The following is a 25,846-nucleotide window of genomic DNA, read 5'->3' as shown; positions in this document are numbered from 1 at the left end:
CCCTGAGAACTATATCTTAACTTTTCATTGAAAACATTCAATGTTTTAGCGTCAACTGCTTTTTGTGGCAGAGAATTCCACAGACTCACCACTCTCTGGGTGAAAACATTTCTCCTCATCTCTGTCCTAACTGGTCTACCCCATATCCTTAGATTGTGATTTCTGGTCCTGGACTCTCCAGTCATCTGGAACATCCTTTACCCTGTCTCGTCCTGTTAGAATTTTACAGGTTTCTATGAGATATCCCCCTTACTTGTTTACTTACATTTAATGAAATATTATTAATCTATTGTTTCATGTACGCCACTACTCAAGGTCAGAGAGTAGCTAGGAGATTTCCTTTGCACAGTCATTGGCTGTTTTCAAACAAGTGACCTCAATCTGAAATTCAGGGTTCAATCTGTTTGTTGAATTGAATTGACACTGAGCTAAAGTCTCTGAGTCAATAACCTACAAAATAGAATAGCCGGTGGTACCAAACTAGAGATGGCACGGTGACCTAGTGGTTAGCACTGCTGCCTCACAGCGCCAGGGACCTGGGTTCAGTTCCCAACTTGGGTGACTGTTTGGCATTTGCACATTCTAGCTGTGCCTGTGAGTTTACTCCCACAATCCTAAGATGTGCAGGTCAGGTGAATTGGCCATGCTAAATTGCCTGTAGTGTAAGGTTCATTAGTCATGGGTAAATGTAGGGGAATGGGGCTGGGTGGGTTACACTCCAGAGAGTCGGTGTGGACTTATTGAGCCAAATTGCCAGTTTCCACACTGTAGGGAATCTCATCTAATTTAGCCTGCTGCATGACTGGTACCTACCTCGGGTAAATAGTCAGAAGGAAGTGCACCTTGGACACAACAGTGTTTCCTTCTCATACTGTCAGGTTAATTCAACCTGCCCTGCGAATAGAGTGAAACTGACTAGACCCTGAGGAGTCAATCAGCAAAATGGCATAAGTGACCCAGCAGCGCCACCAACAGGAATGTAGCCATATTGCAGCTCTTTCACAACTTCAAAAGGCAAGTGAATCTCTGTCACAATACCTAGTAGAGGAGGGCAGTGGAGATGGTTGTTCATACACAATTGGGAATGGACAGCAATCGCAGAGGGTTTTCAGGGCTGGGAGAGGCTACAGAAATGGAGAGAAATGGTCAAACCTATTTGAATGAGATTTTAAAGATGAGCCATTTGCACATTACAGGAGGCACAGAAGTCTGTTTCACAGGGTACACCTCCTCCATTGTGTCACCAAGTTACAAGACCAGGCAGGCAGTACCAATTGCAGAGAGTTCCTACTTGTGAGTGAGGTGGGGTGGAGTGAGGGTTAGGGAAGTGTGAGTAAAGCCTAAAAATACTAGACTGTGATTGAATGAAGTGTTTTTCACCCACAGGATGCGAGAAGTGGATGTGGCCTGTGGGAAGGCCCTGCTGATTAAAGAGAGAGGAGAATACTGTGCGATAGGTCATAAATGTCCCCATTATGGAGCTCCCCTGGTAAAAGGTCAGTGGGCAGAGTTACATACAAACATATGAATTCAGGCTATTCAGCCCATTGAGTCTGCTCTAACATTCAATGAGATCGTGACTAATCTAATAGTAAAAGCAACCCACATTCCCACCTAACCCCAGTAACCTCTTACCCCCGTGCTGAACAAGACTTGATTTGTTTTATTATTGTCACAAAACCTAGGTACAGTGAAAGGTTTTATTTTGCGTGCAGTACAGGCAAATCATACCATATAAAGTAAATTCAGGTAATAGAATAACAAGAATCTAATTACCTCGGCCTTAATAAATACTCCAAGACTCTGCTTCAGGAACAGAGTTCCAAAGACCCACAACCCTTTTCTAGAAAGGATTTCCTCTCATCTCTGTTTTAAATGGATGACCCATGTTTTTTAAGCAGTGACTCCTAATTCTGGATTCTCCCAGAAGAGGAAACATCCTCTCCATATTCACCTTGTCAGGATCACTTCAGGATTTTACATGTTTTATACAAATCCAACAGACCTAAGCTCCACCTGTCCAACCATTCCTCATAGAACAAACTGCCCACTCCAGGCATTCATCTGTACTTGCCTCCAATGCATTAAATAAATTGACCAAGAAGGAATCTCCTTCTCAATCTCTCTCCTTGCCTGAGGTGTGGTGACCTTCAGTTTAAACACAGCACCAATCCTCTCTCTCTACTGAGCCCTATGATCTGGTAGGACTATGATGACTTTACCTTGATCGTACTCCAGATGTGGTCTCCCCACAAACTGAAGCAAAACCTCACTACCTTTGTATTTAATTTCTTTTTTGATAAATGATAACTTCTTATGAGATTTCCTAATTACTTGCTGTATCTGCAGACTAGCCTTTTGCATTTCATGTCCCAGCATACCAATCTTGGAGTTCTACAATCTCTGATTTAGATAATGTGCTTCTCTCTTATTTATCGTGCCAAAGTGGACAATTTCACATTTTCCCACATTATACTCCATTTGCCCACTCACTTAACCTATCCATGTTTCTTTGTAGACTCCTTATGTCTTCTTCACAATGCATTTTCTTATCTAGCTTTGTGTCATCAGTGAACTTAACTATCATTCCCCTTCACCAAATCATGGATATAAATTATAAACAATTGAGGCTCTAGCACCGATCTGTGTGTCATCCTGTTAGTCTAGAAAAGACCCATTTCTGCCTACTCTGTACTTCCCTTTAGCCGGTCAATCATTTATCCATGCCAATATGCTACCTCAAATACTATATGGGGTATGTTGAAAAAAACTCATCCAACAAGTTGTTGACTGATGCAGGTTCAAGAGGCAGAGGACAATAGTTAACAAGCAAAGGACATGAGGGGCAATGCAGGGCTCAGGTCCACAATTATGGATGTTGGATCAGGAATCCTGATGAAAGGCTTTTGCCCAAAACGTCAACTCTCCTGTTCCTCAGATGCTGCCTGACCTGCTGTGCTTTTCCAGCACCACAATCTCGACTCTAATCTCCAGCATTTGCAGTCCTCACTTTTGCCTAGTTGATTCACCTTAGGGGGCCTGCTCTTAGCAATAATGGCCAGTCCCTGTGCAGTGCTTTAATGAAGGAGGCATTATGGTGCTATACATAAGATGTGACAGTGAAAATGGCTGCTGTGCTGCCCTCAATTTTCTACTGATTAAAGCTGATGATGATTGAAGGCACCCTGTTTCTCTCTGTTGCTTGACAAACTGGAAATGTTGGCCCATTTGTGAACATCGGCCAAACAGGAGGATGAAGTGTGTACCTCCTATAGGTTGCACTGCAGTGAATTGCCAAGGCTTATAATGTAGCACAGTAAGCTGTCCCATCCAGACCATCCTCAGTTCCAGATGTGTGGGGACACCACAAACTGCAAGTTCCCCACCAAGACACACACCATCCCCAATTCAGGGTCCTTCAACCTTCACTGTCGCTGAGTCAAAATCTGCAAGTACTTACACCATTCCTGTCACCACCCCCTTGTTCAGGGCAATTAGAGAGGGGTGAGGGATGCTGCCTAAGCCTAGAGTAGGAATAATTTGACAGAATGCGGTACACATTAGCTGTACAGACTCAGATGAGAGTGAATGTTTCCCATTTGTCCAGGCTGTGGTGCGCAGGGACATACACTGACACAAGAACACCAACCAGCTGGACGAGAAGACAGAAATGATTTATTACCCATATTTCCCACGATCCATTGCATCCATATTGGTGACAATCACAAGGTGTAAACAGAATAAAGCCTCTGTGTGGTAACTGTGCCAGTGATTTTACTCATTCTAAGTGGCTTGACTTTCTATCCTCAGGTGTTCTGACCAATGGGCGGGTTCGGTGCCCCTGGCATGGAGCCTGTTTTAATGTTGCAACGGGGGATATCGAAGACTTTCCTGGACTGGACAGTCTACCTAGGTTTCAGGTAACTGTTGCCGTGTCCCCTGCTGCTACAAGATCTCCACACCACCCACGCACCCACCCACCCCCAGCCCCAACCTTGGCGCTGTCCATTGCTTCTCTGATGTAGCCAGTCACTGACCTGGGCACATTCCAAAGGCAGCAACTGCTCACAATATCCCCCTCGCCCCATCTACAGACATTGACACCAGACTGGTGCCACATTAGCATGGCACATTGGAGCACATTGGCACCTTTCACATTTTCTTACCTGCCAAGTCATGGTTGGACCGTGCTGTATCTCAGGATGCTGTCTCATCACTCACTCCCTCTAAGCCTACTTGGGCACAGCATCTCTGCCTTGTCTTGCCTTTTTGTTTCTAGGCCCCTCAGCTGAAGCCTGCAGTCCTCCTGTCCTGACTTACCCTTTATCAGGCAGCTAGTCATGGTTGTCAGTGGTCATCAGTTAATGACTGGCCATGGTGTTGTAAGGCACTGTGCCACATCAATCTCACACCTACACCACACCTACACCAGCAGCCTACTTGGCAACCATAATCTCCGTGCCTCAATTGAATGGCCTGGCTCAAAGTCTAAGGGGGATAGTCCTCGATCAAGTCAAGACACCCACCCTTCAGCTAGGGCTCCCTGCATAGTAAGTCAAGGGCAGCCTCCAGTATCAGTCCAGGGGCTTGGATACAGTCAGGTTGAGGTGGTCAGGGTGCCTGTATCTCTACCATCCGGGGTGCCTGTATCTCTACCATCCAGGCAGTGGGTCATGGTCAGCTCTTTGGTTCCTGGGGAACCAGGGGTATGTCTGTGTGTTCTGAGGAAATGTTAACTTTGATTTCTCTCCACAGATGTTGCCAGATTTGCTGAGCTTTTCCAGCAATTTCTGGTTTTGTTTATGTCTGTGAGGACGGGGGCTTCAATTATGTCCAATGAAAGGCCGTTCAAAGGGCAACAGCATCAAACATACACCTCCCCCACCTCCTCCTCCGACCCCACACAGTACAGGGAAAAGATACCTACCTGCAGGATATGAACCTGAGGCATTTACTCACTGAGTGGAATCAGATCCTGAACCCAGGCTCCCTTCACCACATCAAGCAGCATCAGGAACCAATTCCATTGACAGCTTCGATGCACAAGCCACTGTGTTGCTGTCTGGAAAGATTCACCCTAATTGCCAAAATCGCAAGTACCTTCCAAGGTTCACACAGTTCATCTCCACACTTGGAACAATGAAACCTCGTGTAGTGCTAAGGATTGTGAGACTCTGTTCCTTCAATCTTTTAGTTGCTGCTGGACAGACATTCACTCTCACAGACATTCACTCTCACAGACATTCACTCTCACAGACATTCACTCTCACAGACGATGATGAAACGTGAACATATATTTACAAATATGAGAACGAATTTCCAAAGAAGTATTACACATGGCATTTCTATGCTCTCAGAAGATTATCTTCTTCCTTTCCCTCCTACTACATCCCTGACCCTGACTTAACCCTAACCGGAACGCTAACCTTAACCCTAACCCAACCCTGACCCTAACAAGTAATCCAAACCCTAACCCAAAACTTGAGGCTAACCCTGACACTGGCACTGATCTTAAACCCAACCCCAATCTTAACCCTGATCTTGACATTGACCCTAATCCTAATCCTGGCTTTAACCCTACCCCTGAGCCTAACTGAAACCCTGACCCTAAACCTAACGGTAATCCTAACCTAATCCTGACCCTAATCCAATTCTAATCCTGACCCGAACTCCGATCCTGACACTGACACTAACCCTAACCCTGACCCGGACCCTAACTCTGACTCTGACCCTAATCCTGACACGAACCCTAGCCCTGACCCTGAACCTAATGCTAATCCTGACCCTAATCGTAACCCTAATCCTAACCCTAACCTCGACCCTGACACTAACCCTAGCCCTAAACCTAACTTTAGCACTGACCCTAACTCTAAACCTGACCCTAGCCCTGACCCTAACCCTAGCTCTGACCCTGATCCTAGCCCTGATCCTAACCCCAGCACTGACTCTAGCCCTAACTCATACCCTGATCCTGACTCTAACGCTGACCCCAGCCCTGACCCTAACCCTAGCCCTGAACCTAATCCGAACTCTAACCCTGATCCCAGCACTGACCCTAACCCTAGCCTTGAGCCTAACCCTAACTCTAATGCTGACCCTAGCCCTGACCCTAACCCTAACCCTGAGCCGAACCTTAACTCTAACCCTGACCCTAGCCCTGACCCTAAGCCTGACTCATCACCTCTACATCCCCTGACATTCTCACAAATAAAGGGTTAAAGATCAGCAATGTTAACAGTACATGGACAGCAGCAGTAAAGGGTCTGTAGTACAGCAGTAGACAATGACTCTTATTTCGTTTTGAAACATAAGCAATTTAGTCATCACGAGTAGTCTCAATCCTCATTGGACAGTGTAATTTCCCTGTCCTTGGCGGGGGGCGGTGAGGAGCCGAATATCAGGGAGTCACTGCCCATCGTCACACTCTTCACCGTACTGTCAGCTGTTTACTCCTGGAATTAAACAAATAGATGGACTGAGTGAGATAGAAGAGGGTGGCACAGCTGTTAATGCTGGTGTAGGTGGGAGAGAGATGGTGAGGTGCCCCAAGTGAGCATGGGGCACCTCACCCCCAGAGGGCATGCAGGGTTAGTGGTGTGTGGGATTTAGAACGGTAAGATTGAGTGAGAGAAAGCACATAGTGAAAATGGTGGAGCATGGTGCTTGGTGGCAGGTGAGTGCAGGAGCGGAGATAGAAGGAGTGTGAGGATGCAGAGGGAAGACGGAGCTTTGACTGCTGTGCCATACACTGATGGACATTGAGACAGCTGGTGACGTCAGACTAAACTGGCAAGCTTCCTCTGCCAGTCCTGGGGGTAGAGAGTGGGCCTCCTCTGCAGCATCCTGTCCACCAGAACTTCCAGGAACCCTGTCCACAAAGCAGGAAACCAATTCCTCTTTATGGGCCACACCAGGCAGCTCTGGACTGGCAGCACTTGACCAGTTGCACAGTGGCCTTTTAAAGTTGGATACTGGTGCCAGGAATCCCAGGATATCTGGGCAGTGGTGTGGACAGTGCAGGGGCATTGTTGACAAAGTGAGTTCGGGACTGTTCAGGGTCCAGCTTCACCGTTGGAGCCTGTGCCCTGTCCTTCTTGTCAGAATGGGTCACTAGGGAACTTTACAACAAGCCACTCCAAGCAATAGTGGGTTAGGGCTATGTTACACAATTGTAAACTCTTAGTTACCACCTGACCATCAGCACTGAAAGCGGCACTGGTTGGCAATGTTGGCATTATGCACTGCCTGGGAGGACAGTAGAGGCAGGAAACCTCACCACCTTTAAAAATTTTCTGGATGAGCATGTGCAGTGTCATAATAATCAGGTAAATGGGCCAAGTGCTGGAACTTTGGATTAATGTAGATAGGTGTCGTATACACCCGATGGACCAAAGGGCCTCTTCTGTGCTTTCACCTTTTGGTTGCAGATGGTCTGTGTTAGTGCTAATCTCCACATCAGCCTTCCTTGCACCCCTTCACTTCATCGGCATGTCCTTCTGCTCTTTTCTCCCTCGTGTACTTACCCAATGTCATTGTAAAACTGTCAAACATGGCTGCGATCTCACTGTATTGCTGGGTCTGGGGTAACTGCACATCCATGTTAGCTTGTTATGTAAGCAGACACTCTAACCACTTCTGTTCATCTTCGCAGGTCAAAATAGAAAAGGAGAAAGTGATGATCCGAGCAAGTAAACAGGTAACAGCGTCTTTATGAGGTTTGTCCTTCGATTTGTTCTTGGGGTGAATCCAGGCTCAGATTCTTGAAATGAAAATCTCACCTTACTACCCTTTAACTGGAATACATCAACTGGGTTTGTGTGGGATCACCTCACACTGAGTGCCCTCAGTTCCTCAGAACAAAACCTATTCCAGCTCATTGCATCTGATCATCAATTTGTACAGTATAGCCTAAAGCCATATCGTCCATGGTATCTGTGCCAGCCCCTTGAAAGGAAGTATACCCTTGCCCCACCCCTCACTCTTTCTCCACAATAACTTTTCTCTTTTTTAAGAATTTATCCAATCCTGTTTACTGAGTGCCCATTGAACTTGCTTCCACCACTGTCCTTTCAGATAGCACCCTCCAGGCCCTAGCTCGCTTAGTAAAGGAATCTCCTAGAAGAAAAGCAAAGTACTGAGGAAGCTGGAAAACTGCACCAAAACCTGAAAGTGATGGAGAAGCTCAGCAGGTCTAACAGCATCTAGGGAGGGACGGAGAGAAAGACACACACACACACACACACACACACACAGTTAACGTTTTGAGTTCAACATGGCTTTCCTCTTTTACTTGCAACTAACCTGACCAGAAGGTATTGGGTATTCTTCTCTTTGAGAGGGGTGAAAACACACCATTCAGAATAACGCAGTGGTTTTTCCAATTTAGTGTTGGTGTTCTATTTGTGCAGCACCTGTTCCCACACAATGCTGCGGCTGAGTTGAACCTCCAGCCCTCTGCCCCTCAACTCCTTAAATGCTCAATCTCTCAACTCCTCCATCCCTCCACCACTCCTCCACTCTCCAACCCTCCAGCAAAAGGCTGTGGAGACCAGTTCATTGAGTATATTTAAAATAGAGATCGATAAATTCTTGATTGCCAAGGGGATTAAAGGTTATGGGGATTAAGTGGGAAAATGGGATTGAAAAACCTATCAGCCATGATTTAATTGGGGAGCAGATTCGATGGGCCAAATGGTCTAATTTCTGCTTCTATGGTATTATGGTCCACCACACAACTCTTCCATTCCCCAACTCCTCACCCTTCCGTCCCTCAACCCCTCAACTCCTCCAACTCTCAACTCCTCCATTCCTCAACCCCCTCACCCCAATCCTTCCACCCTTTTAACTCCACAACTCCTTGACTCCTTAATTCTTTCACCTCTCAACTCTTCCACCCCTCAATCTCTCAATCTCTCTACCCTCAACCCCTTCACCCCTCAATTCCTCCTCGCTTCATTAGGGCTGAAACCTCCAAGCTGCTCGTACTGTCAGACTCAGTGATGCCCACTAGTGGCTGCACTGTGTCACTAACTCTGACCAAAAGTAACATTCTGCACAGCAGATGTGGGAAAGTTGAATTTCAAAAGAGAAAAAAAGAGATGAAAGGGCAACTTGAAAGGTTAACCCTCTTTATTACTCCAAACCCGTTGAATGGTTGCAATATCTTCTGTTTTTCTGACATGCTCTAAATGTACAGCACACTTATTCTGTTACTTGCTGCTTTAGTCTGTTACTGATTTGAGAGGCTGTGGTCTCAATCGAAATCCAGAACTATTTGAAATCTTGATTTTGAATGTTCCTTCAATAAAAGTTCAACCCTCAGTCCAAATTGCACTGTTACCAGATATGTTATTCATTGAGGTTTTTTGGTGTGATACTGGGTTTTGAGGAGAAAAGGTGCATTGCTCAGAATACTGACAGCTGACTGTTTCTGGTGGGATTGTTTTCTTATACAAGACACATGTTACAGCTCAGCTGGAGTACTGTGTACAATTCTAGTCGCCACACTGTAGGAAGGATGTGGATATATTGGAGGGTGTGCACAAGAGGTTAATGGGAATGTTCCAAGGATAAGGAATCTCAGTGATGAGGATAGATTGGAGAGTGTGGAACTGTCCTCCTTGGAGAGAAAAAAAGCTCACGGGAGATCTGATAAAAGTTTTCAGAATCATAAGGGCACTGGACCGAACCTACAGGGAGAAACTGTTCTGGTTTGAGAGGGGATTACAAGAAGGCACAGATTTAAAGTGATTTGTAAAAGAAGCAATGTTAATTGGAGAGAAAGCATTCTGACAGAATGTGTATAAAGGGTCTGGAATGCACTGCCCTGAAGTATAATGGAGGTAGGTTCAATTGAGACGTTAGTGAATGCTTATTTGAAGAGAAGCATTGTGCAAGGGTTATGGGGGCAAGGCAGGAGAATGACACTGAGACATGCTCATTTGGAGAGCTGGTACATATACAGAATGGCTTACTGTTGCACCACAACACTTCCGTGATTCTTCTGTAGGGATTGGATTCATGCACAGTACTGTCTCACCACATTGTCGGCTCTGATCAGCACAAAACCAGCTGAAGCCCTCCATCCCAGAATTGTTGCCATTGTGATTTTGTCATCTGTCCTTTCGCTCCCAGGCTCTTCAGTCACAAAAGAGGGTGAAACGGATGTCAAGGTGTGCAACTCTGAGTGACAGTAGCTTCAGCAACACCAGTGTGCTCATCATTGGCTCAGGTAACTGTGCAAGAGTGTGTGTGTGTGGTGGGGTTGGGGAAAATGAAAGGATTGAGAACTTCAGTTTAAAAGAAATAAACATTTGCATTTATATAGCATCCTTCATGACCTAAGAAAGTTCCAAAGACCAACCCCCCATGACCAATTGAGTACTTTTTGAAGAGCTGTAACTGTATGACATTGGCTAACCAGGAACACAGCAAGTGCCACAAAAGGCAATGTAATAATGACCAGATATAATCTGGTTTTTGGATGTTAAAGAGAACATTGAACTTAGGGGGAAAGTATATAAATTGTGTAAAGGTGAGTGACTGGTCAAATGACTGGTTAGAATATAAAGAAGGGTAGAGAATGACTAAACATTATTAATCAGGAGGAAGAAATTATAGTATGAGAGGAAGTTAGCCCGGAATTTGAAATCAGGTAGCTAGACTTTCTATAGGTATTTAAACAGGAAAATAGTAGGTAAGGTGAGTGTTGGTCCTCTGGAGGGTCAGAATGGGGAAGTAATAGAAGATAATAAAGAAAAAGCAGATGCAGTTAATAAATGTTTTCCTACTGTCTTCACTAATCCAAACCATCCTAGTGATAACTGTAACTCAGCAGTTTGAAGGAAGAGAGGAACCTGGTGAAATTAGAATCTTTAGGGAAGCAGTACTGAGTAAATGGATAGGGGTTGATAAATCTCCAGATCCACAACAACTTCATCCCAAGGTCTTAAAAAAGATAATTAATGAGCCATTTTGTCTGTTGTTGTCAACTTCCCAAAATTCGTTTGTATCTGAAACAGTTTCATCAAACTGTAAAAGTAGTAAGTATAACTTTCACCAAACATTTTTTTTTCAGAGTGGGAGGACATGATGAAAGGTTCCTTTAGGAGTCTGTGCTGGGGGCTCAACCTTGTACAACTTATATCAATGAGTTGCAAGAGGGGATAAAAGCTAGGGTGGCTACATTTGCAGAAGACACCAAGATTGGATGGAATAGGTTGCATAGGTGACATAACAAGGATGCAGATCAATATAGTTGAGTGGGTGAGCAAAAATCTGGTAGGAGGAGTACAATGTGACAAAATGTTCACTTTGACAGGAAGAAAAAAAAAGTACTTTTAAAAGGAGAATATTTGCAGAATTCTGAGGTGCAGAGGGATTGAAGTGTTCTAGCAGATGAGTCACAAGTAGTTAGGATTGTGGAGCAGCAAGTGATTAAGAAATCTAATGGGATGTTTTCCTTCGTTATGACAGAGATTGAACATAAAGGTAAGGATGTTATGCTTCAATTATACACATCATTGGTAACACCACATCTCTCATGCTCACCTTATTAAAGGAAGGATAGCAATGCATTTGGAGGTGGTTCAGAGGAGGTTTATTGGATTGATACCTGGTATGAATGGGTTGTCTTATGAGGAAAGATGAGACAGACTTGGTTTGTATTCACTGGAGTTTAGAAGAGTGAGGGGATGATTTGATTGAAGTTTACAAGATCCGGAAAATTCTTGAAAAGGTGGATGTGGAAAAGATGCTTCCCCGTGTGATTGAGTCAAACCATTTCAAAATTAAGGGACAAAAATGAGGAACTTTTTTAATTGAGGGTGTTTGAATTTTTGGAAGTCTCTGACTCAGAAGGTGGTGGAGGCAAAGTGGCTGAATGGTGTTTAAGCCGGGTTAGCCAGATTCTTATTGGAGACGGACCTAGGGTTCTTGAGGTAGAAGGGAATGAGGAATTCTGAACATCAGCAAATCAGCCATGATCTTAGTGAATGGCTGAACAGGCTTGCAGAGCTGAAAGGCCTTCTCCTATGTCTATGTCATCTGGTCATACTGAATCATAGAAACCCTTCAGTGTGGAAACAGGCTATTTGGCCTATCGAGTCCACACCGACCCTTGAAGAGCATCCCACACAGACCCATCCCTCGACCCTAACCCTGTTGCCCTGCATTTCCAATGGCAAATCCACCTAAGCTGCACATCCCTGGACACTCTGGACAATTAAGCATTGCCAACCCAGCTAACCTGCACATCTTTTGACATTTATTCATGTGTTGGTTAACAGATAAATATTGGTATGTTTTTCTATAAAATAGTGCCACTGAATCTTCCACATCTGCATGCAGGACCTCAGTTTAGTGTCTGGTCTGAAAGATGTGCTGTCAACATCTCAGAAGCCATGCACTGTAGCATCAGCCAAGGGGTTATATGTTAATCTCTAGAGTGAGGCCAGAGCTTCAAGGACAGAATGTTACCATTGGATCTACAGCTGATATTCGAATCAAAGACAAGCCACAGTGTGATAACAGACTTCAGATCAATGTGCCAAAGTGTCTCTGTCCATGAGAATATTAAAACACAGGGAGCATCTATCTCGATCAAGGAAACAGATTTGGGATCTTTTCTGTACTGAATCAAGGCACAAGCCCCATGAGGCAAGGAATGACAAGAGAAACAATCAGTTAAATGTAATGCAAGGAGTAATAGGGTCACATTCAGACTAGTTGTCTTATGAAAAATACAGCATGCAGTGCAGAGAATGTAGATTCTATGCAAACAGATTAGGAGATAACATAAAATAGTGTAAATCTAGCTGAATAATGACAAACAGCAAAGAAAGAGTAAAGATGGCTTGAGAAGCAAAATGGAAATATAAAAATAAGCTTACTGAGATTATTACAAATGGAAAAAAGTATAGTTGGGGTTTAATGGAATCCTTAAGAAGAGATCAGGGTAATATTGAAAATTAAAATAAGCAAATGACAGACCTCTTGAATAATTACTTCAGTTTTCATAATTGATGAAGAGGACAACATACCTGAGCTTCCAGGGAAATGAATAATATGTCAAGAACAGAGTTTGTGGAAGTTAGTGCTGCTAACTGCTGTCTGTTTCTAAATTCGGAACAATTCCCATTCACCCTGACCTACACTGGATCTCAGTAGACTATCATCTTGGTTTTACAGTTCTCAGGAACTTTGCATCCTCACCTCTCCATACAACTGGAGCCTCAAACATCCTCAAACCTTAGCATCCCTGATGAATAACCTTGTTAATTTCCATTGCCCTGCATTGACAAGTGGCAGTGCCTTTAGCCATCTTACTCATAAACACCTACCTAAACCTCACCACACACTGTCTCTCACCTTGTTTAAAACATTCCTTAAAATCTATCTCTTTTGACCAACATTTGATTTCCTGTCCCAAAACCTCCTTCACTGGTTTAGCGCTGATTCCATCTGTGTTTTGTGAAATGCCATGCTATAGTTTATGAAGTGAAAAGTGCTCTATAAAGACAAGCTGTTTTTAAATTCATTCACAGGATGTGGGTATCACTGGCAAAGTCAGGATTTATTACCCATCCCTAATTGCCCAGAGGGCAGTTAAGAGTCAACTATATGCACCCTATAGCAATATCCCATATCACACATAGGCAGATTTCCTTCCCTGACAGGAGGAGAGGCTAAAGGACATGAGTGAACTAGGATTTTGTTTTTGGGGACAATATTGATTACAGTAGGCCAGTCCTTTATTCCAGATTTTATTGAATTTACATCTTGTGGCCTACCATGGTGGGATGTGAACCCGTGTCTCCAGGCCTGGGGCTCTCAATTGCTAGCCCAGTAACATTACCATTACACTGTCACTTCCCCTTAGTGGGTGCTACTAGTATCTCGTTCATGGCAGTGAGTGGAGCTAATTGTTTGTTTCTGTTCAATCCCCTCCCTAAGGCCCTGCAGGACTGGTCTGTGCAGAAACACTGAGACAGGAAGGCTTCACAGAACGCATTGTCATGTGCACCATGGAGACACACCTGCCTTACGACAGACCTAAACTAAGTAAGGTTTGTATCTGTATCTAAAACCCACCCCAGCCTAATGTGATGGCACATGCGAACAAACACAACCAACTCTTGTTTGCGAATACTGGACTGTGCTGGATAGCTGGTATTTCCAGACAAGAATCTGTAACAGTCAAAGAGATGAATGTTTTGACCCAGGAGGCTGTGCAGTGTAGATACACAAGAATGAGTCCGGGATTAAAAAGGATTAAATGAAGTGGGTGGCCTGCATAAATTTGTCTTGCATTCCCTTGAAGGTTGAGGCTGGTCTAATTAAAGTTTTAAAGTGATTTGATAGGCTACTTCGGCAGAAACTATTTTGTCTGGGGTAGGAGTGCAGGAAAGGAGGATATAATAAAATATGAACTGGGCATTTTAGTAGTGGAATTTTTCTGTATAGCTATTTTAATTTGAAATCTAGAACTCCCTTCCATCAAAAGGCCACTGGATTCTGAGATATTTGGAACTTTCAAGACTGAGTTGAATAGGCTTGTAGTAGATCAGCATTCTGTGCGATCCGGAGCTATGGTAAGGCAGTCCAGATCTCATTGAATAGCAGAATAGACATGAGGGCCTGAATGGTCCAATTTTATTCCCATATTCCAAGCAGTGCACTAACAGTCAGTCACAGAAGATGACAGGGAATTGGTCTCCAGTTGCACACTGTGCTAATTTAAGCTCGTTTATAAAGGCTGAATTGTGTTGATTATTCCTCCATCTTGTCACATTTATTCCTTTTTATGAACAGCTTAGAATCCCCACAGTGTGGAAACAGGCCCTTCAGCCTAACAGGTCCGCACCAACTCTCCAAAGAGCAACTCTATATTCTATATTCACCCCTGACTAATGCACCTAACCTACACACCCCTGAACACAATGGGCAATTTAGCTTGGCCAATTCACCTAATCTGCACATCTTTAGACCGTGGGAGGAAACCAGAGCACCCGCGGGAAACCCAAGCAGACACAGGGAGAATGTGCAAACTCCACACAGACAGTCACCTGAGATTGGGATTGAACCCAGGTCCCTGGTGCTGTGAGACAATGGTGCTAACCATTGAGCCACCGTGCCACCCTTCTTTTTATTATTTTTATTTCCTCCTGTCTGGAAGTGACAGAGTTTTGTGGAGTAGAAATTCACAGCCTTGGGTCATCCATATTATCAAGGAGCCTTTCTTTATGCATTATCTCTCTCAGAAATTACCGGCAGGTTATGAACATAAGACAAAACAACAGGAGGAAGCTGTGTGGCTCATCGAGCCTTTATTCCTATTCAATAAGATTGAATCTTGGCCACATTTCCACTTTGCTGTCTGTTCCCCATAAATCTGAGCCTCCCTTGTGGATCAAAGATCTGTCTAACACAGACTTCAATACATTCAGTGACGCAGCTTCCAAAACTATCTAGGGTAGAGGCCTCCACAGATTCCCGGAACTCTGAGAAGTGAAATTCCTCCTCATTTCCATCTTAAATGGGAGAGCCTTGTTCTGAAACTAAATTCTCTGAGCATTCCCCCTTGACTACTATACCACTGGGTGCCCTGTAATCCAATTCTCACTCGATGGCTGTGCCATGGGAGCCATTTTAACCGTAGGTGATAGTGTAAAGCGACCATTTGCTGCACATTATATACTACATCTGAGTTTCGATTGAAATCAAAATAAAGGAAAACGACATCGCAGAATTTGGGCAGAGATTTTAAAATCATCTACATTGCACCATTACCCATGGTTAATCCCCATGGAATTTTCAAGGGAAGCAGGAACCTTGGTGGAGCTTAGTCCCATGTGGATCCTAAGTTGCTGAGGCCTTTTTAATGGAAGCAGAGATGAGCTTATAGCTGACGCACAAGAAGAGAGACCAGTGGATCAGAACAGAAACTACCCGTGGAATTAAAGCTTATTGGTTTTTTCCGCTCAGGTTCCAAACAAAAGCACGCCAGAGATTTAGAGGCTGAGTTGATAGTGATTCTGATGAGTAACTGTTTGCCCAGGGGCTGTACTTCTGATTTTTGGTGTGTGCCTGGAAACAGAGGAGGTTTACTTGGGTTATCTGACAGGGAGACCAAGCTCCTCACTCTCCTCTTCCATTGGAACCAAAAGTGAGAACTCAACTTTTAGGGTCTCAGAGTGATCATCGCTCCACTCGAGCAGTAAATCCAAACCTGCTAGCATTTTCAAAACAATCATCCTTGATGTATGGATGTCACCAAGGAATCTAAAATTTATTGTCCATTTCTTTATGGCCATTCAGAAAGTGCTGGTACATTTTCTTCTTGAAATGCTGCAATCCCTGTGCCGAAGGTACACAATAGAGTGCTACTGGGACACAGAAATACAGAGTTGTTACAGAGCAGAAAGAGGCCATTTGGCCCATCATGTCCACACTGATTGTAGAAATAGGCAACTCACATAATGCAGTATGCCTACCTTCTCCGCATAGCACTACACATTCTTCTTTATAAGATAACAGTGTAATTCCTTCGATTGAACCTGCCTCCACCATAGTCTCAGGTTCTAAACTCCAGACCTCAACCACCACTGCATGAAAAACACTTTTCTTTATGACACTTACTTTAAATCTGTGCATTTTTGTGCTCAAGTGCAGACAATGTCTCCCTGTTGAATCTGTAGGGAGGTCCAGGATTCCGACTCAGCCACAATGAAAGGGCACTGATATGGGTCTAAGTTAGGATAATGTAACATTTGGAGAGGCAATTACAGCTGATACACTTACTGCTTGTCATTCTAGATGGTGAAAGTACAGAGTTTGAGCAGTATTATCAAGTTCAGCGTGAGTGCACAGTGTCACTTTGTATATGCGTCTTTCCCATGGCTCTTTATAAATCTTGTTTTAACAAAGAAAGATATCAGAATTGTACATTACATAATTCTTCATCTTGTGGAAGGCTGGACCTCTCATGTCTGTGAGAGGAGTAGTGAGCTTTGCACCATTGGCATTGAATGCTTGTTTGTGTCACAGTGTTCATAGCCGTCTCCTGTGTTTTCAGTCCCTCGAGTGTCAGGCTGAGCAGATAACACTACGTTCCAAAGAATTCTTATCCCAATATGACATCGAGGTGCAAACAGAGAGGGAGGTGAGTGAACAACAGAGCTGACCAAACAACCGTTTCATTTCTTTCTGATAATGTAGTCCTTCCTCAGCATAAAACTCAGTAATACTCTCCGCCCTCATTACAATTCTCAGCTATATCCTCCACCCTCATTACAATTCTCACCCATAACCTCTACCCTCATTACAATTCTCAGCCATATCCTCCACCCTCATTACAATTCTCAGCTATATCCTCCACCCTCATTACAATTCTCAGCCATATCCTCCACCCTCATTACAATTCTCATCCATATCCTCCATCCTCATTACAATTCTCAGCCATATTCTCCATCTCATTACAATTCTCAGCCATAACCTTCACCCTCATTACAGTTCTCAGCCATAACTTTCACCGTCATTACAATTCTCAGCCATATCCTTCACTCTCATTACAATTCTCAGCCATAACCATCACCGTCATTATCATTCTCAGCTATATCCTCCATCCTCATTACAATTCTCAGCCATATCCTCCGCCCTCATTACAATTCTCAGCCATATCCTCCACCCTCATTACAATTCTCAGCCATATCCACCACCGTCATTACCATTCTCAGCTATATCCTCCATCCTCATTACAATTCTCAGCCATATCCTCCACCCTCATTACAATTCTTAGCCATATTCTCCACATCATTACAATTCTCAGCCATATTCCCCACCTCATTACAATTCTCAGCCATAACCTTCACTCTCATTACAGTTCTCAGCCATAACCTTCACCGTCATTACAATTCTCAGCCATATCCTTCACTCTCATTACAATTCTCGGCCATATCCTCCACCCTCATTACAATTCTCAGCTATATCCTACACCCTCATTACAACTCTCATCTATATCCTTCACTCTCATTACAATTCTCAGTTATATCCTTCACCCTCATTAGAGTTTTCAGTAACATCCTGCACCCTCATTACAATTCTCAGACATCCTTCAACCTTATTGTATTCTCATCTATATTCTCTACCCTCATTACAGTTCTCACATGTAACCTCCCCCCTCATTACAATTCGCAGGAACACTTCACCATTTTCACAACATGCGTCCACTTTCACAAACATCCCATCTTTTAAATAATCCCTGATAATACCATCAGCCATCATGATATCATCACTTTGATTTGGTTCTTAAAGATCATGTCCACCTTCTTTTTAACAATAATGCTTGTAATATGCTCTCATAAAATGCATTCATAGACCACTGTAACGAGATGTCCTGCTATTCTGAAAGTACTTTTCATCCTTGAATATTGCTGAAAGGAGGAATTTGTAGCTGAGGGGTTTGCCTTGCACTCATCAGGATCCGTGCAAGAATGCCAAGTATTCATAATCTATACCTACAAGAGGAAAGAATGTCAATTAGTTGCCATGTCAACTCCGATTCGCTGAGACATTGCCATGGAGAGAACAACAGGGAACTATAAGTTCCAAAGTTCTCAGATATTTTGAAAAAGGCACAAGGCTTGAATGTATTTCTGTTGTTGCAGAGAAGGGATTTCTGCAAATGAATACACGTCACTTCGAGTACGTGTAAATGAGCCATGGTATGAGCTAAACTGATGTTATTTGCTTGGTGCTTTCCCGACGTGGCGAGTCCCTGGCCAATCAGAGATTACTCAATAATCAATCAGCAACTTTATTTCCTGCAGTATAAATTGTAGTGACAATTTGATTTGGTGTTCTTGCATCTTGTATAAGATTTGATCTGATTTGATTTGATTTAATGTCATCACTTGTACCTAGGTAAAGTGAAAAGCTTTGATTTGTGAGCAGTACAAGCAGATCATAGATGAAAAGCTTTGTCAATATGTCTCCACTTCTAATAATATTCAAACTCTCATTCTTAGTATACCCCTCCTGCAAAGTACCATACACTTAATAAGCCATCCCTTGCCATCCCTTTCCCAGAGGTGCTGGCCTGGAGCTCCAGAGACACCAGACTAGCCATTCCTCCCTTCTGAACCATGACAATCAGAAGCTATTTGGCTGCAGTAGCATCACAAGCAAGTCAGTTCCTGTTCCAACTCTCACTTATGAATAAGTTGAAATGCTGGGACCTATGGAGCTGCTCTTAAACCTCGTGTGGGGCACCCATATAAGGAGAAGGTGTGAAACCATGGAACTGATCCTTGCTGTAAAGGAAAGTTGTAATTCCCTTTATAACAGTGTACACCAAACTGACCTTCAGCTGTCCTTTGTTGCAGGTTCACTCAGTGGATGTGAAGAGTAAGGTAGTTCACTTTAAAGATGGACTCAAAATGGAGTACAACAAATTGCTGATCGCAACTGGGAGCAGGTGAGTTTATGGTTTTTTGACATTTTGCTTTTCCCATTTACCTCATGTGGTGGAGTGGGGGGGGGCGGGTGTAGTGAAGAAAGCAGAAGATGGAGCACAAAGCTAGCGTTCCTTGATACACCAATGATAACTTGACTTCTGAAAACACTCTGTGACAGGAAATGGGGCCTTGCCCCAAGACCTGACCCCATTATCCAAACTTAGGTTGCTGTGTCGTTGGAGTAAAGCTGCTTGGAGGTGTGGTTCAAATCAACCTGTGGTGGCAATGAACTTGCTGCTCTCTCAATCAACACCAGGAAATATTGGTGAACTAGATACTCGATGTTTATGGGGATGTTGATGGTGCAGAATGGCTGCCAAAAACAATACCCTATAATTTGATTTGAGGAATTCCCTATCTGTAGAATGATATGTCGAGGCTGGGTCATTAAGTATATTCAAGGCTGAGATAGATACATTTTTAATCAGTGAGGGGATAAGGCAGGAATATGTCGTTCAGGATTACTAGATCACCATGATCTCATTGAATGGAGGAGCAGACTCGATGGGCTGAATGGACTACTTCTACTCCTCTGTCTTACAGCCTTATAGGTAATTTCAATGTGGCAGTGCACACCATCCATATGTATTTTCAGCCTCTCTTTTCCATCCCCTTCAGTAAATATGCTACAAATCCATTTGGTTATGTGCTGGGGAGAGGGAAGGGCAGAGAATGCTGAGGAGTTTACTTTTTCTTTCATTTGGATTTGTACAGAGGTATGTAACTTGTGGTGAGCAAGGGGTACAAGTGTATAGCTCCTTGAAAGTGGACTCTCAGCTTGGTGAAGGTGGCGTTTAGCACGTTTGCCTTCATTGGTCAGAACATTGAGTATAGGACGTTATGTTCCGCTGTACAGGACATTAGTGAGGCAACTTTTAAAATCCTGTGTACAATTCTGATCACCCTTCCACAGGAAGGATGTTGTTGAACTTGAGATGATGCAGAAAGAACTTACAAGGATGTTACAAGGATGGAGAGTTTGATTTATAGAGAGAGGCTGAAAAGGCTGAGGCTATTTTCCCTGGAGCATTGGAGGCTGAGGGGTGACCTTATAGAGGATTATAAAATCATGAGGGACATGGATAGGGTGAATAGCCAAGATATTTTTCCTAGGTTGGAGGAGTCTAAAACTAGAGGGCACAGCTTTAAGGTGAGGGGTAAACTTTTCATAGAAATGGTGGTGTGTGTATGGAATGAATTACCAGAGGAAGTGGTGGAGGCTGGTAAAATTACAACATTTAAAAAGTGCCTGGATGGGTATATGAATGGGAAGAATTTAGAAGGATATGGGCTAAATGCTGGCAAATGGAACTAGATCAAATTGGGATAGCTGGTCGTCATGGACAAGATGGATTGAAGGATCTGTTTCGGTGCTAAAGATCTTGATGACTCTATGACTGCCCAATTATATACCTCACTCCTAACTTCTCAAACTCTACAACTTTCTCTTTTTATGGCCTGGGCTTAGCAGCAGTTACACAAGTGAGAATTAGGATTCTGCTTCAATCAGTGTGATGTTTGATAGGCTGCTAAGAGCTGGTGGGGAGTTGGGATAGTGATATCACAGACAGTGTACATCCACACCAAGTCTTACACCAACTGCAGACTCCAATCACTAATGTCTGCTTTCAAAATTACTGTCCCCTCTGTTTATTCACACAAATATTACACTATCACCTCAATTTATTGGTTCAGTGATGTGGAATGGGTTTGTCAGAAATCAGAGGTACCGTGTTGCTGAAAGATGCAAGGTTTGATGTCCACACTTCATTCCTTTTGCCCAGATTCCCTAACTGAAAGTCAGCCTAAAGTGCAACCTACCAATTAGGGGAGACTTGCTTAAGGCCAGGAGGAGGTGGTAGAGATTGTGGGGAGGTTGTGGCAAAGTGTGATTGGAGGGATGGCTTTGTGATTATGAGAGGAGAGAGCGAACTGATTGTGATGGATGGCGACGGAGAAGCTTGGGGAGATCAGTGATCACAGAGTGTGGTTCAGATGTGGGGGAGGGATTGACAAAGTTGGCAATGATTGTTCAATTGCAGGGTTTGGAGTTACATAGGAGCTTGTGGTAAACACTCCTGGTCCTCCTGGCCCACAAGCAGTGCCGTAAAAATCATAGCGTTATGGATCAGGACCAATGTCCTTTTTATTTCAATTTGGATTGGGTAACTTTATGTTGCACCATGTAGTCTTTCTAAGCATGTTGAGCAGCCACATTTGTGCAAATCTGAAAGGAACTGCCTCTGCTCTGAGACTTGGTTGTTACCATAATGTTACATTTGCACTGTTATGTGAGCATGCATCCACACAGCTCAGGGAGATCTCTGATCAGCACTTTCTCATCTCCTGGTTTTTCCAAGCTTGAGAAACCTGGCCCAGGTGAGTTTATGAATAGAGACTTTGATTAATTGAAGACACACTGCCTCATACGAAGGTTTCAGGGACTGATTTGCTTCCTGCCAGTGAGTTCTTTGTCCATCCTTGTCCTGTCAGCATTAATATTGGAAATGACTGGAAGCTTGGGTTCATGATTCAAAGGTTGAAAATTATTTACTGCAACTTGACCCAACTCCCTGCTCTGGGAGGTTAATGTACTTCCCTCCCCTCCCCAGAAGAGACTTACAGCATCAAAGGAAGCCATTTGGCCCATTATGTCCTTGTCAATGCTTAGACCTAGCCAATCAGTTACCTTTTGTGCTTTCCCCAAGGCCCAGCAATGTTTTCTTGTCAAATATTTATCCAATTCTGCTTTGAATGTTATTGAGTTTACTTCCATCATAAGACATTTCACATCATAAAGACAAGCTGCTCAAAAAAATTATTTTCTTGTACCCTGTTTGTTTTATTAACTTTAGTCTCAAATCTAGTTTCCAATTCAAATGCAAATGGACAGCAGTTCTCCTCATTCACTCTTTCAGTTTGTTGCCTTGACTATATCTCCCCAACACCCTCAGCTTCTCTAGCATCTGCACATTGTTGGGTTCCTCATCCTTGGTATTATTATTGTTAATCTCCACCATATTCTTCTAAAGATCACGATTGGCCTTATATTGTGGCGAATGGAACTGGACATCATCTTGAGCTGAGGCCTAACCAACGATTTTTAAAACAACAATCTGCTGTCCGATGTTGGACGAGAGATACATGGGCTGATCTTTGCCTTATTCTCAAGGATGAATCTGCGAAGGGGGAGGATAGTTTGCCCTGTGTGACTTTGTGTCTTTAAATGGAGGAGACAGAGTGGGAGACCATGCAAAAACATCATAAGACGCCATAGAAATCAGAGAAACTTCTTGATAATAGAGGAGGCCATTCAGCCCTTTCTGTCTATTCCAGTTGGCAAAGATCTGCCCAGCTTAATCCTGCCTTCCTGCTCTTCTCTCACCACATGGAGGCCTCATCCCCAGAGTCACAGCCTCATTCCTTATGTTTCAGACCTAAACCACTTCAGTGCCAAGGGGCAGACTTGGAGAACGTGTACCAGCTCAGGACACCTGAGGAGGCAAACTGCATCGCAAAACTGGCCAACGACAGGAACGCTGTTATAGTGGGAGCTTCCTTCATAGGTACGGCTTTTTGAATAATCCTGCCATCCAGTCAATCAGGAGCAAACTTATTACAATATTTCCCAGAGAGTATTTAAGTCCACGATTTAAAACTGCTGCTTGTTAGAATTTCAGTTTCAAATTCAGGACTTGCAAAGTTAGAATATACAACTCTCACTTCTGACACTAACTGTTAGAGTTGCTATAAATGGCAATGATATGATAGATTCACTGTGTTAAAAAAACAATACCTAAGTTATCACCATGCTCAGTAGTGCCAATGTCTGAAGCAGAGTGGTATTCAGTACTTTAGCTCAAAAAAGCAGCACACAAATCAAACTTCAAATGCACCTCCCACCTTACCCACAATACAATCAGCTCCATCTGTCACTTCCAGTTTAAGTACAACACAACGAAATAAAAACAGCAAGTGCTAGAAATACTCAGCAGGTCTGTGGAGAGAGAAAGAGCAAATGTTTCAAGTTGAAGATGATGATTCATCAGAACTGAAGGAGGTAGAAATGTTTACATTGTGGAATTTAAAACATAAACAGTCATGATCTTATTGAACATTGGAACAGGATTGAAGGGCAGAATGGCCTACTTTTGCTCCTAATCCATATGTTTGTATGAAAGGATGGTGACGGAGAAGAGGAAAAGGGGAAGCTCAGGGTTACGGTGGAGGGTGGGAGAGATTAAATACCAAACAAACCGTGAAAGAAAAGGCAAAGAGAGTGATCATGAAAGAAACAAGGCATTTGTTCAGATTAACTGTGAATAGCAGAACCACTAACAGCTCTGTCTGAATGCTACAAACATGAAGAACAAGATTCAGACTCAACATGTGTCCAGAAAACATGTGTCCAGAATCAAAATGGGGGACAGGTTTGATCTGAAATTGTTGAGCTTGTGTCAATCACAATGCTGTGACCAAGAAGTTATTTCCTCCTGGTGTTTTTTTGAAGAGAAGTTGTAAGGCAGAGGCAGAGAGCAGTCTACCAGAACCACTACAGTAAACAGGTTGGGAGACCTTGTTTTTTTTAAAAAATCAGCCTGAATGGGCGTGGCCAACTCTCATAGATCAGGATTTCTGGGTTTTTAGGTTTTAGCTTTAAGCAAACATTATTGGGGTCTCAAAAGAGTTGGAACTTTAGTGAATGTCTCCTGGCTGCTACTCTCTGAATTTACTCTTCATGTGTCTCCCTCCTGGGTGGGAGAACTGCATGTAAGAATCTGTATCTGAATATTCTTTTTCACCAGAGGGGTGTGTTTATGGAACAGTTAATTAGTATTGGTACTGCATCTATTATTCTGTTCAGTTACTTCTGGTCTGGTCCATAACAAACTTAATGTTGAGTCTAGGAGAAAGGATTGCACATGCTGAAGATCAGAGTTGAGAGTTTGGAAAGACACAGCAGGTCAGGCAGCATCTGAGGGGCAGGAGAATCGATGTTTTGTCAACTCTGAGATGTCAATTCTGCTGCTCCTCAGGTGCTGCCTGACCTGCTGTGTCATGCCAGCACCACACTCTCGACACAAGTCTGTAAAGTGGCCAATTAGGGGATGGGGTCCTGTTCCTCAAGCTTGTGTTGATCCTCACTGAAATGTTGCGGCAGACCAAGCACAGAGATGTGAGTGTGAGAGCAAGCTGCTCAATTCAAATGTCAAGCAACCAGGTTTACGCTTGCAGACTGAATTGATGTGTTCTGCCAATGGTTACCCAGTCTGTGTTTGTTGTCCTGACTTGCAGGAAACCATGTGGCAAGCAGTGAACAGTCAGCGAGATTGAAAAAATGTACAAGCAGTGACTCTGTGACACATGAGGAAGAATGTGTCATTCAGCGAGTGGTAACGCTCTGGATTCATTGTCAACAGGGAATGCGGAAGTTAGGGGCAGACAATAGTTTTGAAAGGGAATGGAAAGTACTTGAGGCAATAAGCTTACTGGACTATAGGGATAGAGCAGGAAAATGAGACCAACCGAACTAGCACAGGCGTGATGTACCAAATGGCCTCATCCTGCGCTCTCATGATTTTGGTACCTGTTCACATATCCTATTCAAACCATATCTGCCACCTCTCTGAGTGCCATTGCCAACTAATGCTGAAAAGCATGTTCAGTTCATATTGTGGTCTAGCAGCCACCCAAACCTGGTCCTCAGTGCATCTTCACAGACAGCAATGTGAAGACCTCCATCATGACGATGCTGGCTTGATTCAGTCTGCCACACACGTTGTGAAGTCACATTAATCAAAGGCAAGGGAACATCTCAAACCTGGTTAATTCAAAAAGAAACTCAATAAGAATTCAGCTTTGGTAAAATACAAGGGAAGTTAAACCTTATCTCTGAGGACAAGAGTGGAGATTGCAATACAGAATGATTTGTTCTCCTCAGGGATGGAAGTAGCAGCCTACCTCACTGATAAAGCCCACTCAGTGTCCGTCGTGGGGATCGAAAACATTCCTTTCAGGAAGGTGCTGGGAGAGAAGGTTGGACGATCAATCATGAAGGTAAGCAAGAGAAGGCAAAGGAGAAATAATTAGCAATGAGCACACATTGAAGGCACAGGTGAAGCTTGCTTGTAGGAAGATATCTTCATGTAGACTGATGCTCAGCAGCGAAAGGTATCTTGAAGGACAGAGTTTGATTGGTTTTACTAATGAAATGATTCCCAGTTAATTTGTTCATGCCTTAATTGATTTACAAGGGTGTCAATGGTGGAGGCATGATTCAATGGTAAGAGTGAGATTGGTGGATACATGGGGATACCCTTACCTGCCAGTTC

At 43.5% G+C, this 25,846-nt stretch overlaps 1 protein-coding gene across 6 annotated transcripts in view; it reads left to right on the top strand.

Annotated features, from left to right (window-relative positions):
* aifm3 (AIF family member 3) overlaps nt 1–25,846 on the top strand; it is a 130,462-nt gene that overhangs the window by 71,765 nt on the left and 32,851 nt on the right. For all 6 annotated transcript variants that reach the window (XM_043716016.2, XM_088000322.1, XM_088000321.1 and 3 more), the window contains exons 4-12: nt 1,387–1,496; nt 3,811–3,920; nt 7,652–7,696; nt 10,135–10,231; nt 13,954–14,066; nt 17,075–17,161; nt 19,383–19,474; nt 22,950–23,080; nt 25,456–25,571. In XM_043716016.2, the coding sequence (XP_043571951.2) occupies nt 1,387–1,496; nt 3,811–3,920; nt 7,652–7,696; nt 10,135–10,231; nt 13,954–14,066; nt 17,075–17,161; nt 19,383–19,474; nt 22,950–23,080; nt 25,456–25,571 (901 nt within the window). The remainder of the gene's footprint in view (nt 1–1,386; nt 1,497–3,810; nt 3,921–7,651; nt 7,697–10,134; nt 10,232–13,953; nt 14,067–17,074; nt 17,162–19,382; nt 19,475–22,949; nt 23,081–25,455; nt 25,572–25,846) is intronic.

The sequence above is a fragment of the Chiloscyllium plagiosum genome, unplaced genomic scaffold, assembly GCF_037043375.1.
Source record: "Chiloscyllium plagiosum isolate Xiang-an unplaced genomic scaffold, Cpla_swu_hap1 HiC_scaffold_24, whole genome shotgun sequence".
In the NCBI taxonomy this organism is placed as follows: Eukaryota; Metazoa; Chordata; class Chondrichthyes; order Orectolobiformes; family Hemiscylliidae; genus Chiloscyllium; species Chiloscyllium plagiosum.
This window is presented reverse-complemented; position numbering and strand designations above follow the sequence as displayed.